The sequence below is a fragment of the Halichondria panicea genome, chromosome 4, assembly GCF_963675165.1.
Source record: "Halichondria panicea chromosome 4, odHalPani1.1, whole genome shotgun sequence".
Classification (NCBI taxonomy): domain Eukaryota; kingdom Metazoa; phylum Porifera; class Demospongiae; order Suberitida; family Halichondriidae; genus Halichondria; species Halichondria panicea.
Window position 1 is genome coordinate 6,815,571 of NC_087380.1, and position 11,248 is coordinate 6,826,818.

Below are 11,248 nucleotides of genomic sequence, written 5' to 3' on the forward strand. Positions count from 1 at the left end.
TTGATGAAGGCAGTTTCTGTTTCTTTAAGAATCACGCATTGCAAATAAAAAGTTGCTATTGTCATAGTAGTTAGCTCTGCACTAGAGCACTAGCTATTGTAGCTGCAAGAGAGAGATAAAAGCTGCAAAGCGGCACTGCAGAACGCAAAACTTTAAAAAAAATTAATTTTTAATGATGCACTGTATCATCGTTACTATGACTTCAACATAAACTGTGTGATGTTGCCATGTTCCATACAAGTTAATCTTGACATCATCTTGCCTGTAGGCATAATCAGTATAATAGACCTACTTAGAAGACCTCAGGTCCATAAGTGAAATAATGGACCTCTCAGTGACCTATCAGATTGCAGTATTACTACAAGCATTTTCTAATAATACTTATTCACATAGATTAAACTAAGTTGCTTACCAGGCAATTGTTGCATTCTCTTTATCATTCGTCTAAAAACTTCAATCTATGAGGCATATAATGCATCGCCAAACAGATACAAAATAATGGCACTTACCTAACACATCCAGACTCCAACTCGGCATGCCAATAAAGAAATCTATTAAATAACATGTGTAACGAGTGCTAAAGATGAAAACAATAAACAAACCTTGAGTTTTGCAACATCTGAAGAAGAGTTAGAAGATTAAAAGAAGAACACACCACTGTGAATAATCTTACCGGCGTACTATGAAGTCAGTCAACAGCTTACAGTGTGCTGTACACATTACAAGGGCTCTTTTTCATCTCGAAGATATCTCGCAACTGTACACCAATACGCTATTCACACAGATTATATAGTTGCTGAATTTTCTTACCAGGAAACTGTTGCTTTATCTTTAGTTCATTCTTCTGACAACATCTAGTGTCTACAGAAGCAATAACGTATCACAAAACACAATAGAACAGTGGCACTTACGTAATTAGTCCAGACTTCAACTCGGCAGCATTATCTAAAGTCAATTTGATTGCGTGTTTAATATGTGAATGCTAGTGAAAGAGAATAACAAACCTGGGAGCATTCTTCAACACCTCTTTATCAATAGTGAAAAAACTTCAGATGGGAGCCTACGATGAGGAGGATTATTTCAAAAAGGAAGCAAAACGAAACGTTTACCTTGTAAAATTGGCCAGTGTTCCAGCTTCAAAAGTCCATAACAACGTGCAAACCTGAATTTATAAACGTACAGTAGAGGTGAAATTTACAGACCTTTGCTGCCAACTACACTAGAGGTCAAATTCACTACAGATTTGAAATAGCTGTGGAACTAGAGGAACACAAACTGCATGCTATGAGAAAGTTCAATAAAAATAATATAACTGTTTAATATAATAACATGCTGCTACAGCTTCACCTTTTTCTGTTCACAGGTAGACTAATAGTGTATAGTCCTCTTCAAGTTGTCTTTTTGGACCAGCAGCTCCTCTTGTGACAAGCAGCAGGATTTTTTCTCAGAGCTCTGTCTGTCTCATTCTCTTTTTGTAGTCAGGTGACGTCATCCTGCCCCAAGCTAGCGCATGCGCATAAGCTACAGCTGCAACAGCCTGTATACAGGACGTGGATGCTACGCCCTGATACAGGCCCGTATCCACGGGCTGTAAACAGGACGTGGGCTAACGTCCTGTTTACAGCCTGTGAGAACGGCCTGTATACAGGCCGTGGGTGGGCTACATCCTGTATACAGGCCGTTCACGGCCCCGTAACGGCCCGTTTTCAACTAACGGCCTGAAACGGACCCGTGGATTTTTGGCTGTGTAGTTAATGTACAGTGTAGAGGGGTTTATGATAGTAAACCTCCCGACTACGAGGGCGTAAGCCCGAGGGGGAGGTGTGGTTTACTGTCATAAACCCCGAGGCACTGTGCATTAATTGATATATGTCCCATCTGATTGGCTGACTGGTTGCTATGCATCAAGCTGCATGACTACCACATAGCAACACTATTCAAACAAGAAGACAACTAGGAAAAGATAGCTCGTTCACACCAGGGCTGCTGTCCACACTCAAATCCTTGCGCAGCCTGGACAGAATATGAGCAGCCAGCCCCTCCCTCAAAGCGAACGGTATACAGAGCCACTCCCGATCCCCCTCCCTGTTCAATTAGTCAGCCCCTCCCTCCACTTACTGCGCAGCAACCAGCCAGAAGAAACAACACAGCTAGCTCTAGACGGTGTCTAGACCAGCTCTCTTCAGCTATGCTAGGCTAGTAGGCAAGCAAAGGTAAGCTTAAAATAGCCACTCCTATATTATTACTAAACTGGCTTCTTTTTATACAGAAGCTGAACAGGACTAGTGCAGTATGTGCAGTACTAGTGCTAGTGAGCAAGGCTCAGCCTGAGCCCTAGCCCTCTCCCAAAGTGTCTCTAAAGCAGCTCCTTCTGCAAGCACACAGCAGAATTTTTGATGAACTAGTCTACAGACTACACCCTCTGTCTCTATGTTTTCATTTATGACATTTTGTTTCTCATGCAAGACATTTTCATTCATCGAAAACACCATTAATTAATTTTTACTGCATATGCTTGAGGTGCCAATTTATGAGCCATATTTTCCCTTGTAGCCCTGAGGTGCCAATTTATGACAGTTAAACCCCACTAGACTACATGGCAAAAGTGTAGTAGGTGGGAAATATGTTATAGTTATAACACGGGCACGAGGGATGTATGGAATATATTGCACTGAAGCACGAGGGCGCCAGCCCCGAGGGCCGGCTGAGTGCAATATAATTATGTCATGCAGCCCGAGTGCACGTGTTATAACTAGTTTATATCCCGAGGGCATAGCAACATAACACTGTCCTAGTAACACAATATAAACAGCACAAAAAAAGACAGAGACAACCTCTAGACACAGCTCCATCTCTTCTCTCTTCTAGACGCCAGTATCTGCAGCGTATAAGATTGGCATGACCGACGAATGGCTTGACACAAAATTGTTGGAAATCTGCAAAACAGCCCCACCCCACTTCTGGTGCTGCAAAACAGCCCCGCCCCACTTACTGCTGCAAAGAAACAGCCCCACCCCACTACTCAGTGAATGTATTAGCTGCTGGTCTACGCTCGGCCTCATAACCAAGCCAAGAAAGCTCGCTTCTACACTGCTGCAAAACAGCTCATGCCCCCAGCAAAAAGAGCCACTTCTAGTGCTACGGTGAAGTAAAATTGACATGCATCAAGAGGTAGAGGACTAGGTCGATCTAGGAACACAGAATCTTCCACAAAATGAATCTTGGACAATTTTAAAACCTGCATGGTTGCAAGAAGAAACTCCAGTAGTGCTGAACATTCATTCCTGCATGGCTGGACATACTTTGATACTTGTTATTTCTCATGCGTATTAATTTAATTAATTTTAATTTAATTGTCTGTCTAATTGCCAGAGGGGCGTTTTGTGGTCAGTGCAATATGACTTTCAGCAGTGCAATATGCTTCATATTGCACTTGGCAACAACGTAGCAACGGGATATAATAATATCTTGACCATGGATCCGGATGTATTAATTTAATTAAATGATGCAACTAACACAGGCCTAACAATGATGTAGACAAAGTGAGGCAAATAGACAATGTATAAAGTGTTGTGAGGGTTAGAACTATAAATAGAGAGATGACTGTTATTGTTCAGCAGATGCTTGTCCGTTCTCTTGAGTGCGTGGTTTCTTGGAAACACTGCTCCCCTCTCCAGCCTCAGTCACCACCTGTAGTGCATGAACACACTGATATATATAGCACACACACACACTGAGGCACTTACCCTCTTCCTGACTAGATGAGAAATATCTGTGGCTGGTTTAGAGAAATCAGCAGCAGAACTGCTGACTGCAGAGAAGCCACTCTCCTGCTCAAGAGGGGAAAACCAAAACATATAGCTACATTGGGGAAAACCCGTTAAATGACAACGTCACTAATTAATTAGTACATTTGGGGAAATCCCTCTGTGTACAGCAGTAAACAAAGCCAATGCTAGTGCTTCTCACCTCTCCTGCTAGTGTCTGATTCTCTTTATCCTCCACCATTCTCTTCATCTCTTGAGTGTCTGAGATCTGCAGAGAAGACAAGACAAGGTGAGAGGGATGGGTATACAACAGATCTGTATTATATTGTATTGGCCACACCCCCACCCCTACAGCAATGCCGACAAAGGCCACTAAAAAGGGTGGCAATCGAAGGGACAACTTCAGTGCAGCGGTGGTCAAGATCCTTCACAAGAGAGTTGGGGGCAAATGCTGTCGCTGTGATGCAACCACCTTTGGTCCAGTAGCTAACAACCCCATCAAGTCAATCAACATCGGTCAGGCCGCACATATAGCAGCTGCGGCCCCAGGGGGACCTCGATATGACCCCACCATGACCCCAGAGGAGAGAGCAGGTGTCACTAATGGCATGTGGATGTGTTCAAACTGCCACGATATCATCGATCGAGACGTCGACGAATATCCCACGGCTAAACTGAGGGCAATGCGGAAGAAAGCTGAGCAAAGAGCCAAGGCTGAGATGGGGGTGGGAACCAGCAAGGTGGGGGGTAATACATGTTAGGGTAATGCGTTCATGTGGTTATCCTATGCAGGGGGTCTCAGAGACCACAGACGGTGTGGCGGTGGGTGTGAGTGCAGCTACCATTGTTGACATACGCAAAGCTAAAGCTGAAATTCGCGCTTTAAATGGAGACAAGTTATCAGAGTCACGAGCAGAAGAGCTGCTCGAATCAGTGAGCTTTATCGACCCAGCAGTGGACAGCTATCTACCTGTAGTGGCAAGAGAACTAATAGCTTTCTACGAGCAGCTAGTGATGCATTGTCAGCAGCCCTATGTTTTGTTAGAGGTGGTACGAAGACTCTGGATTCTAGCAGATGCTTATCACACTCAGTGGACCAAGCAAGACGTTGAGGCTATCACTCGAGTGAGCGAACGTGTAATGAAGAGCGTAGCTAACGAGAGGAACCGGATCTATCAATCTCTGGTTGCCTTACTCAAGGATCTTTCTACCTACAAAATCCTAGCCTCTACACAGGCTCTCCTTGTTCTGTTCTTTATCACAATCGATGTCTTAATGATTTAATGAGATAAAATACGGTATTAATTGGAGGAATAAAGAAAGAAATAGACGTAGAGTTAGGAAAATGTATCGGAAGTCGTGTGAGGGTAGAAGGGTGGTAGAAGGGTGAAAATGAGCGTGAGCATGCTGAGCTAGAGATGTTGGACTGCCCACGCAGATATCTATGACTAATAAAACTTTGCCTGCAACAAGCTGGACATGGACTTGGAACTGGAAGTTTGCAAGCACTATAGCTAGCTATATACCTTAGGCTTAGCTAGATGATCTACTAGTCTAGATTGTGTGTTCAGATTCTATCAGACTATTACCTTTTCTTGTGTCTTTCTACATGCTAGTATAGATCAAGAATAGCTTAGTCATCATTATCATATAGCAGGTAGCTACTGCCACCAGAGCTGGCCACGCTGGTTCTCTGATCTGACTTGCAGCACAGCTTGGGTGGTTGTCTCAGTACAGTTTTATTAACTCTGAATGCGTGGGAGAATACCTACGTCATGATTGTGGGCTACATATCGCCCACGTTCATAAAAATCCTTGTGGATCACGCGATTTCCCAAACCAGGCCTTACTTTTCTTAACTGTACGCCCATTTCTTTCTTTGCTGCCTCACTATGTTTCTCTCAATGTGATTTATGGATGAACATAGCCTCGTTGAGTCGAGGCTAATGAACCGATTACTAGTGATTTTTTTGCTATAATATTAATATCTTGACCATCGGATCCGGATGTATTAATTTAATTAAATGATGCAACTAACACAGGCCTAACAATGATGTAGACAAAGTGAGGCAAATAGACAATGTATAAAGTGTTGTGAGGGTTAGAACTATAAATAGAGAGATGACTGTTATTGTTCAGCAGATGCTTGTCCGTTCTCTTGAGTGCGTGGTTTCTTGGCAACACTGCTCCCCTCTCCAGCCTCAGTCACCACCTGTAGTGCATGAACACACTGATATATATAGCACACACACACACTGAGGCACTTACCCTCTTCCTGACTAGATGAGAAATGTCTGTGGCTGGTTTAGAGAAATCAGCAGCAGAACTGCTGACTGCAGAGAAGCCACTCTCCTGCTCAAGAGGGGAAAACCAAAACATATAGCTACATTGGGGAAAACCCGTTAAATGACGACGTCACTAATTAATTAGTACATTTGGGGGAATCCCTCTGTGTACAGCAGTAAACAAAGCCAATGCTAGTGCTTCTCACCTCTCCTGCTAGTGTCTGATTCTCTTTATCCTCCACCATTCTCTTCATCTCTTGAGTGTCTGAGATCTGCAGAGAAGACAAGACAAGGTGAGAGGGATGGGTATACAACAGATCTGTATTATATTGTACTGGCCACACCCCCACCCCTACAGCAATGCCGACAAAGGCCACTAAAAAGGGTGGCAATCGAAGGGACAACTTCAGTGCAGCGGTGGTCCAGATCCTTCACAAGAGAGTTGGGGGTAAATGCTGTCGCTGTGATGCAACCACCTTTGGTCCAGTAGCTAACAACCCCATCAAGTCAATCAACATCGGTCAGGCCGCACATATAGCAGCTGCGGCCCCAGGGGGACCTCGATATGACCCCACCATGACCCCAGAGGAGAGAGCAGGTGTCACTAATGGCATGTGGATGTGTTCAAACTGCCACGATATCATCGATCGAGACGTCGACGAATATCCCACGGCTAAACTGAGGGCAATGCGGAAGAAAGCTGAGCAAAGAGCCAAGGCTGAGATGGGGGTGGGAACCAGCAAGGTGGGGGGTAATACATGTTAGGGTAATGCGTTCATGTGGTTATCCTATGCAGGGGGTCTCAGAGACCACAGACGGTGTGGCGGTGGGTGTGAGTGCAGCTACCATTGTTGACATACGCAAAGCTAAAGCTGAAATTCGCGCTTTAAATGGAGACAAGTTATCAGAGTCACGAGCAGAAGAGCTGCTCGAATCAGTGAGCTTTATCGACCCAGCAGTGGACAGCTATCTACCTGTAGTGGCAAGAGAACTAATAGCTTTCTACGAGCAGCTAGTGATGCATTGTCAGCAGCCCTATGTTTTGTTAGAGGTGGTACGAAGACTCGTGATTCTAGCAGATGCTTATCACACTCAGTGGACCAAGCAAGACGTTGAAGCTATCACTCGAGTGAGCGAACGTGTAATAAAGAGCGCAGCTAAAAAGAGTAGCTATCAATCTGGGGTTGCCTTACTCAAGAATCTTTCTACCTACAAAATCCTTCGAGAGAAGGGGCTGGACAAAATACCAGCGAGGAGCTTGAGTGATATGAGAGGCGGAACTGCTATGAGAGCCGGAACTGATCTAACAGACGGTGAGATAAGCCCACCTGCTTTTAAGAGAGCGTGCTTGGATGGGGACGTGGCCGGTGGTCCGCCACCCATGGCATGGCAGGAGGAGCAATACATGGAGCTCATGGAACAGCTGTCGGTGTGCCAGGACCCAACTGAAGCAGAGAAACTAGAGGAGCAATTAATTGAGATGGGCTTTGAACCTGACATTGTCTGAACATTAACACTGGACGCAATTAGCGTAGACTTTTATATTGCATACAATTTTTAACATGATTATACCGTATAGCGGGTAATTTTATTTTGTTGGTGCAAATTTTTATATGAAGTATATACTTAATTAAATATTTCGTATTTTTTAATATTCATACAGTTCAGGATAGTAACGTAGAACCTATTGCAGTAGAAATTCGCAGCTTCAATTTTTGTATGATCAGATGCTCTACAATACGAAAACTACGGAAATTCCTACCATACGAAATAATCCACTATACTATACGGTAACTTGTTCTGGTAATGGCAATGACATCACATTCAGTACCAGTGCTCTACATTATATATTCACTGAAGTTTGCTATTTTCGGAAACAAGCAAAGGCATTTATTATAGCGAATTTGCTCAGAAATTAGGATTAACCAACCACACCTTTTATGATGGGACATCTTAAGAGCTACTGAATGAATACTTCTAGTTGTGAAATTGGGCTACAAAGTACTTTGCCGTATTAGATTTGGTACACTCTACCTACAATCACTGATGCCAGTAATTTACAAACTCTGTACGCACCTTGACCTTGATGTCTGGTAGTAGCGCTGTAATCTCAGAGACCTCCTCTTTAATAGCCATCTTCCTCTCCTCACTAACCTCTGCCCCTCTCATCTCTCCGTCCAATAACTCTCTCCTCTTGACTAGGACGGTCTTGGCACTGCTAAAGTGGCTGATGGCTAGGTCAGGTTGTTTGCTCAGAATGTAGGCCAGACCAAGGTTGAAGTGCCTACAGAGAGGAATACATTAATAGCTCAAAGTCATCACCCTTCTTCTCTTAGAAATCAAAATTACTTAGGCAAGACTATAGGTTACAGGATGTATGTATTCTGTATCTCCAGACAAGGTTTTATTATCACATGATATGCCCAGATCTTGGATCTGATCATAAGAGGAGCAAAAACGAACAAAATACCATGGGCTATAGCTGTATGTACTTTTATTTCTTAAAACGAACGATGTGGCAAGCTACTTTCGGGAGGTCATGACTTCACTAAAATTAATATCAAAACCATTCTGCACCTCTAGGACAAGGCCTAGGAGGGGCAGAAAAACTTCACTCAAAACTAAAACACTGAATTTCTATTATTTAATCTCTCAGACAACTCTCCCCCCATGCACTCACACTTCAGCAAGTCTCCTGTCGTGAGGTTCTAGGAACAGCTCTCTGATCTGCAGGCATGAGTTGAGGTCAGCGATGGCTTCATCTGATTGGTCGTTCTCCAGGCTCACTTCAGCCAGAACCAATTGAACGTCAGAAAGCTTCAACTTGTTTTCCTCACCATTTTGCCTGTATAGTTATTACAAGATATAGACTGTACAGTGTTGGGGTGGTATATGGGACTCACTTCTGACAGATGACTCGTGCCAGTTCCAGTATCTCCCACGCCAGCTTTAGATCAGATTCGTCTTCTTCTCCTTCATTAGTATCATTTGATCCAGAGGCTTCCCCTTCGTTAGCTGTACTTGGTCCAGGAGCTTCTCCTTCGTTAGCTGTACTTGGTCCAGGGGCTTCCCCTTCGTTACCTGTACTTGGTCCTGGGGCTTCCCTTTCGTTACCTGTACTTGGTCCAGGAGTTTCCCCAATGTTGGTAGTACTTGATACGGTAGAAGGAGTAGCTTCATTAGTACCATTAGTTTCAGGGGCATCCTCGTCATCACCCTCGTCATCAGAAGAGTCACTGCTCTTGTTGGGTACTGCAGGTACATATATTTAATTAACACCCCCATCAAACACGCAGTCAGTAGCTAGCATTCATACCTGGAATACCAGAGCCCAGGACTGTGCTCTGAGACCTTGCAAGCTCTAGTAAGGCCTTCCCATACAAGTAGTAGGGTTCAGCCAGCTCAGGTGCAGTTTGACCATACTCTTCAGCCCTGCATGGGAGGGAGGGAGGGAGGGGGGGGGGGGTTCAGGGGCTCATTCACTGGGGAAACTGTCTACTTACAGAATGGCACATGCATCTTGCAAGCTTTCCACAGCCTCTGCAGGGTAGCCTGCAGCCAGGTACTTCTTCCCCTCCTCCAGACATTGCTCAGGGCTCCTGCTTTCAGTAGACATGCTGTACACTCCTCCTCTGGTACACTCCCCTGTCTTAATTAATTCTTATTTACTACCACGAGTGTGGTGTAGTGCGCGTGCGCAATCCCAACAGGTACTTTTTGGGAGGAGTCTAATCAAAGACTAAGTGGGAGGAGTTTCTAGCAGAATCTCACGTGACCTCCAAGATAATCAGCACATGGTATTCCACCAAGAGAAAGTACTGTGCAAAGATCTCTAAAAAAGTACATTCTACCATTACTTTAAGGCTTGTATTAGTTCTGTGTAGGTACCTGCCAAGTGTGTTATGAGCGTGTGTGTGTCTGTAGGGTTGTGAGATGCCTGTGAATCAAGCCAAGTTAGACAAGCTGAAGCAACAGCAGGAAGATGGTCAGGGCTCAAGGATAGGAGGCAAAGGTACTGCCAGGAGAAAGAGGAAGCATGTTCACCAGACGGCCACTGATGACAAGAAATTACAGGTAAGCTCCATATGATTTCATAGTAAACACACGCCCACTCCACCCCTCACACAGAACACACTGCGTAGGCTCAGCGTCAACGCTATCCAGGGCATAGAGGAAGTAAACATGATCAAGGATGATGGTAGAGTGCTCCACTTCAGCAACCCCAAGGTCCAAGCTTCCCTCAATGCCAACACTTTTGCTATCAGTGGCCCCAGTGAGGACAAGCGTAAGTATTCTATTTGCAACAGAGTTTTAGTCACCCTCCCTCCCACACACACACACACACACACACACAGCCATTACTGAGCTATTGCCGGGGATATTCAACCAGCTAGTGTCCACCAAGGTGAGCTAGCTTACCAGTATTATATGGACTGTGTTCATGCGCTTCTTGTTGCAGGCTGTGGAGCAGTTTGGGCAGTTCCGTAAGATGGGCGGGGCCTTCCCTGGACAGGGTGAACTGGGTGACATTGACGAGGGAGAGGACGCTGGGGACGATGAGATCCCAGGTATGCTAATTACAGCACTACTCTAATTATACGAAACTTGAATATTTCATCCGTATTCACACTGCTAAAAGTCATAATGCACTAATCATGGTTTTATTATTTTAGTTGATGCTATAATTAGAACAAATACGATGTGTGGTACTGTACTCTATTGTAGTCCCTTTATTAACCCTTTCCCCACTACGCACACACCCACGCATCTATCGGTAGATTTGATTGGAGAGAATTTCGAGGAGGTGTCTAAACAAGACTAAACATTGTCAGCCAGTGAACTTTGAACTCCCTTACTAGCTGGCTGTTAGATAATCAATGCTATACGTAAACAACCTGTGTTGATGTTATGTTAATGTACGTGTCTTGTACGTGGTATTGAATTGTCAATTTTAATAACTTGTCACGTTAAAGTTGTATATAGGGTTAGGACAGAGGAGGTACGACAGGCGTGGTGCAGCTCATGCATGCAGGCAATTAGCCTTTGATTGAACAATAATTTATTATCCACCCACGTTGTATGTTTTTGCTGAGAGTAATCAATTGCAAAGGCTAATTACTTGAGCTGCACCGCGCCTGTCGGACCTTCTCTGGGGTTAGGGTATAATGACTATATATTATTATTATTATTATTATT

The 11,248-nt window shown here is 44.2% G+C and overlaps 4 protein-coding genes across 7 annotated transcripts; 3 read left to right on the forward strand and 1 right to left on the reverse strand.

Moving 5' to 3' along the window:
- Positions 1 to 3,479: 3,479 nt before the first annotated feature.
- On the reverse strand, positions 3,480 to 9,747 carry LOC135334626 (histone-binding protein N1/N2-like). Of its 4 annotated transcripts, none has more exons than XM_064529892.1 (9): positions 9,556 to 9,746; positions 9,369 to 9,484; positions 8,956 to 9,304; positions 8,733 to 8,897; positions 8,129 to 8,336; positions 6,259 to 6,324; positions 6,036 to 6,119; positions 5,847 to 5,979; positions 3,480 to 3,585 (listed from the first exon to the last, which is right to left on the reverse strand). In XM_064529892.1, the coding sequence occupies exons 1-8, from the start codon at positions 9,666 to 9,668 to the stop codon at positions 5,896 to 5,898; spliced, it is 1,185 nt and encodes a 394-aa protein (XP_064385962.1). In that variant the 5' UTR covers positions 9,669 to 9,746; the 3' UTR covers positions 3,480 to 3,585; positions 5,847 to 5,895. The 4 variants fall into 4 exon arrangements, with proteins under 4 accessions (XP_064385962.1, XP_064385963.1, XP_064385964.1 ...); XM_064529893.1 differs by lacking the exon at positions 3,480 to 3,585 and having other exon boundaries at positions 5,769 to 5,979; positions 8,956 to 9,100; positions 9,134 to 9,304; positions 9,556 to 9,747; XM_064529894.1 differs by lacking the exon at positions 3,480 to 3,585 and having other exon boundaries at positions 5,769 to 5,979; positions 6,036 to 6,100; positions 9,556 to 9,747.
- On the forward strand, positions 3,889 to 5,073 carry LOC135334631 (uncharacterized). The gene is made up of 3 exons (XM_064529899.1): positions 3,889 to 4,056; positions 4,122 to 4,507; positions 4,560 to 5,073. Exons 2-3 carry the CDS (start codon positions 4,124 to 4,126, stop codon positions 5,049 to 5,051), a joined length of 876 nt encoding a protein of 291 aa, XP_064385969.1. The 5' UTR covers positions 3,889 to 4,056; positions 4,122 to 4,123; the 3' UTR covers positions 5,052 to 5,073.
- On the forward strand, positions 6,204 to 7,704 carry LOC135334627 (uncharacterized). Its single transcript, XM_064529895.1, has 3 exons — positions 6,204 to 6,345; positions 6,411 to 6,796; positions 6,849 to 7,704. The coding sequence occupies exons 2-3, from the start codon at positions 6,413 to 6,415 to the stop codon at positions 7,557 to 7,559; spliced, it is 1,095 nt and encodes a 364-aa protein (XP_064385965.1). The 5' UTR covers positions 6,204 to 6,345; positions 6,411 to 6,412; the 3' UTR covers positions 7,560 to 7,704.
- A 16-nt stretch (positions 9,748 to 9,763) lies between the features above and the next one.
- Positions 9,764 to 11,014, forward strand: LOC135334636 (transcription factor BTF3 homolog 4-like). Its single transcript, XM_064529909.1, has 6 exons — positions 9,764 to 9,892; positions 9,977 to 10,126; positions 10,181 to 10,337; positions 10,408 to 10,457; positions 10,512 to 10,620; positions 10,831 to 11,014. Exons 2-6 carry the CDS (start codon positions 9,986 to 9,988, stop codon positions 10,872 to 10,874), a joined length of 501 nt encoding a protein of 166 aa, XP_064385979.1. The 5' UTR covers positions 9,764 to 9,892; positions 9,977 to 9,985; the 3' UTR covers positions 10,875 to 11,014.
- Positions 11,015 to 11,248: the final 234 nt, after the last annotated feature.

Excerpts from the sequence above, each read along its gene's own strand:
- LOC135334631 (XM_064529899.1), top strand. The coding sequence starts at position 4,124 with ATGCCGACAAAGGCCACTAAAAAGGGTGGCAATCGAAGGGACAACTTC. Across the intron at positions 4,508-4,559 it reads TGGGGGTGGGAACCAGCAAG|GGGGTCTCAGAGACCACAGA; the intron begins GTGGGGGGTAAT and ends TATCCTATGCAG.
- LOC135334627 (XM_064529895.1), top strand. The coding sequence starts at position 6,413 with ATGCCGACAAAGGCCACTAAAAAGGGTGGCAATCGAAGGGACAACTTC. Across the intron at positions 6,797-6,848 it reads TGGGGGTGGGAACCAGCAAG|GGGGTCTCAGAGACCACAGA; the intron begins GTGGGGGGTAAT and ends TATCCTATGCAG.
- LOC135334626 (XM_064529892.1), bottom strand. The coding sequence starts at position 9,668 with ATGTCTACTGAAAGCAGGAGCCCTGAGCAATGTCTGGAGGAGGGGAAG. Across the intron at positions 8,337-8,732 it reads GACAGGAGACTTGCTGAAGT|GCACTTCAACCTTGGTCTGG; the intron begins GTGAGTGCATGG and ends TCCTCTCTGTAG. Across the intron at positions 6,120-6,258 it reads ATCAGACACTAGCAGGAGAG|GAGAGTGGCTTCTCTGCAGT; the intron begins GTGAGAAGCACT and ends CCTCTTGAGCAG.
- LOC135334636 (XM_064529909.1), top strand. The coding sequence starts at position 9,986 with ATGCCTGTGAATCAAGCCAAGTTAGACAAGCTGAAGCAACAGCAGGAA. Across the intron at positions 10,127-10,180 it reads CTGATGACAAGAAATTACAG|AACACACTGCGTAGGCTCAG; the intron begins GTAAGCTCCATA and ends CCCCTCACACAG. Across the intron at positions 10,458-10,511 it reads ACCAGCTAGTGTCCACCAAG|GCTGTGGAGCAGTTTGGGCA; the intron begins GTGAGCTAGCTT and ends TTCTTGTTGCAG.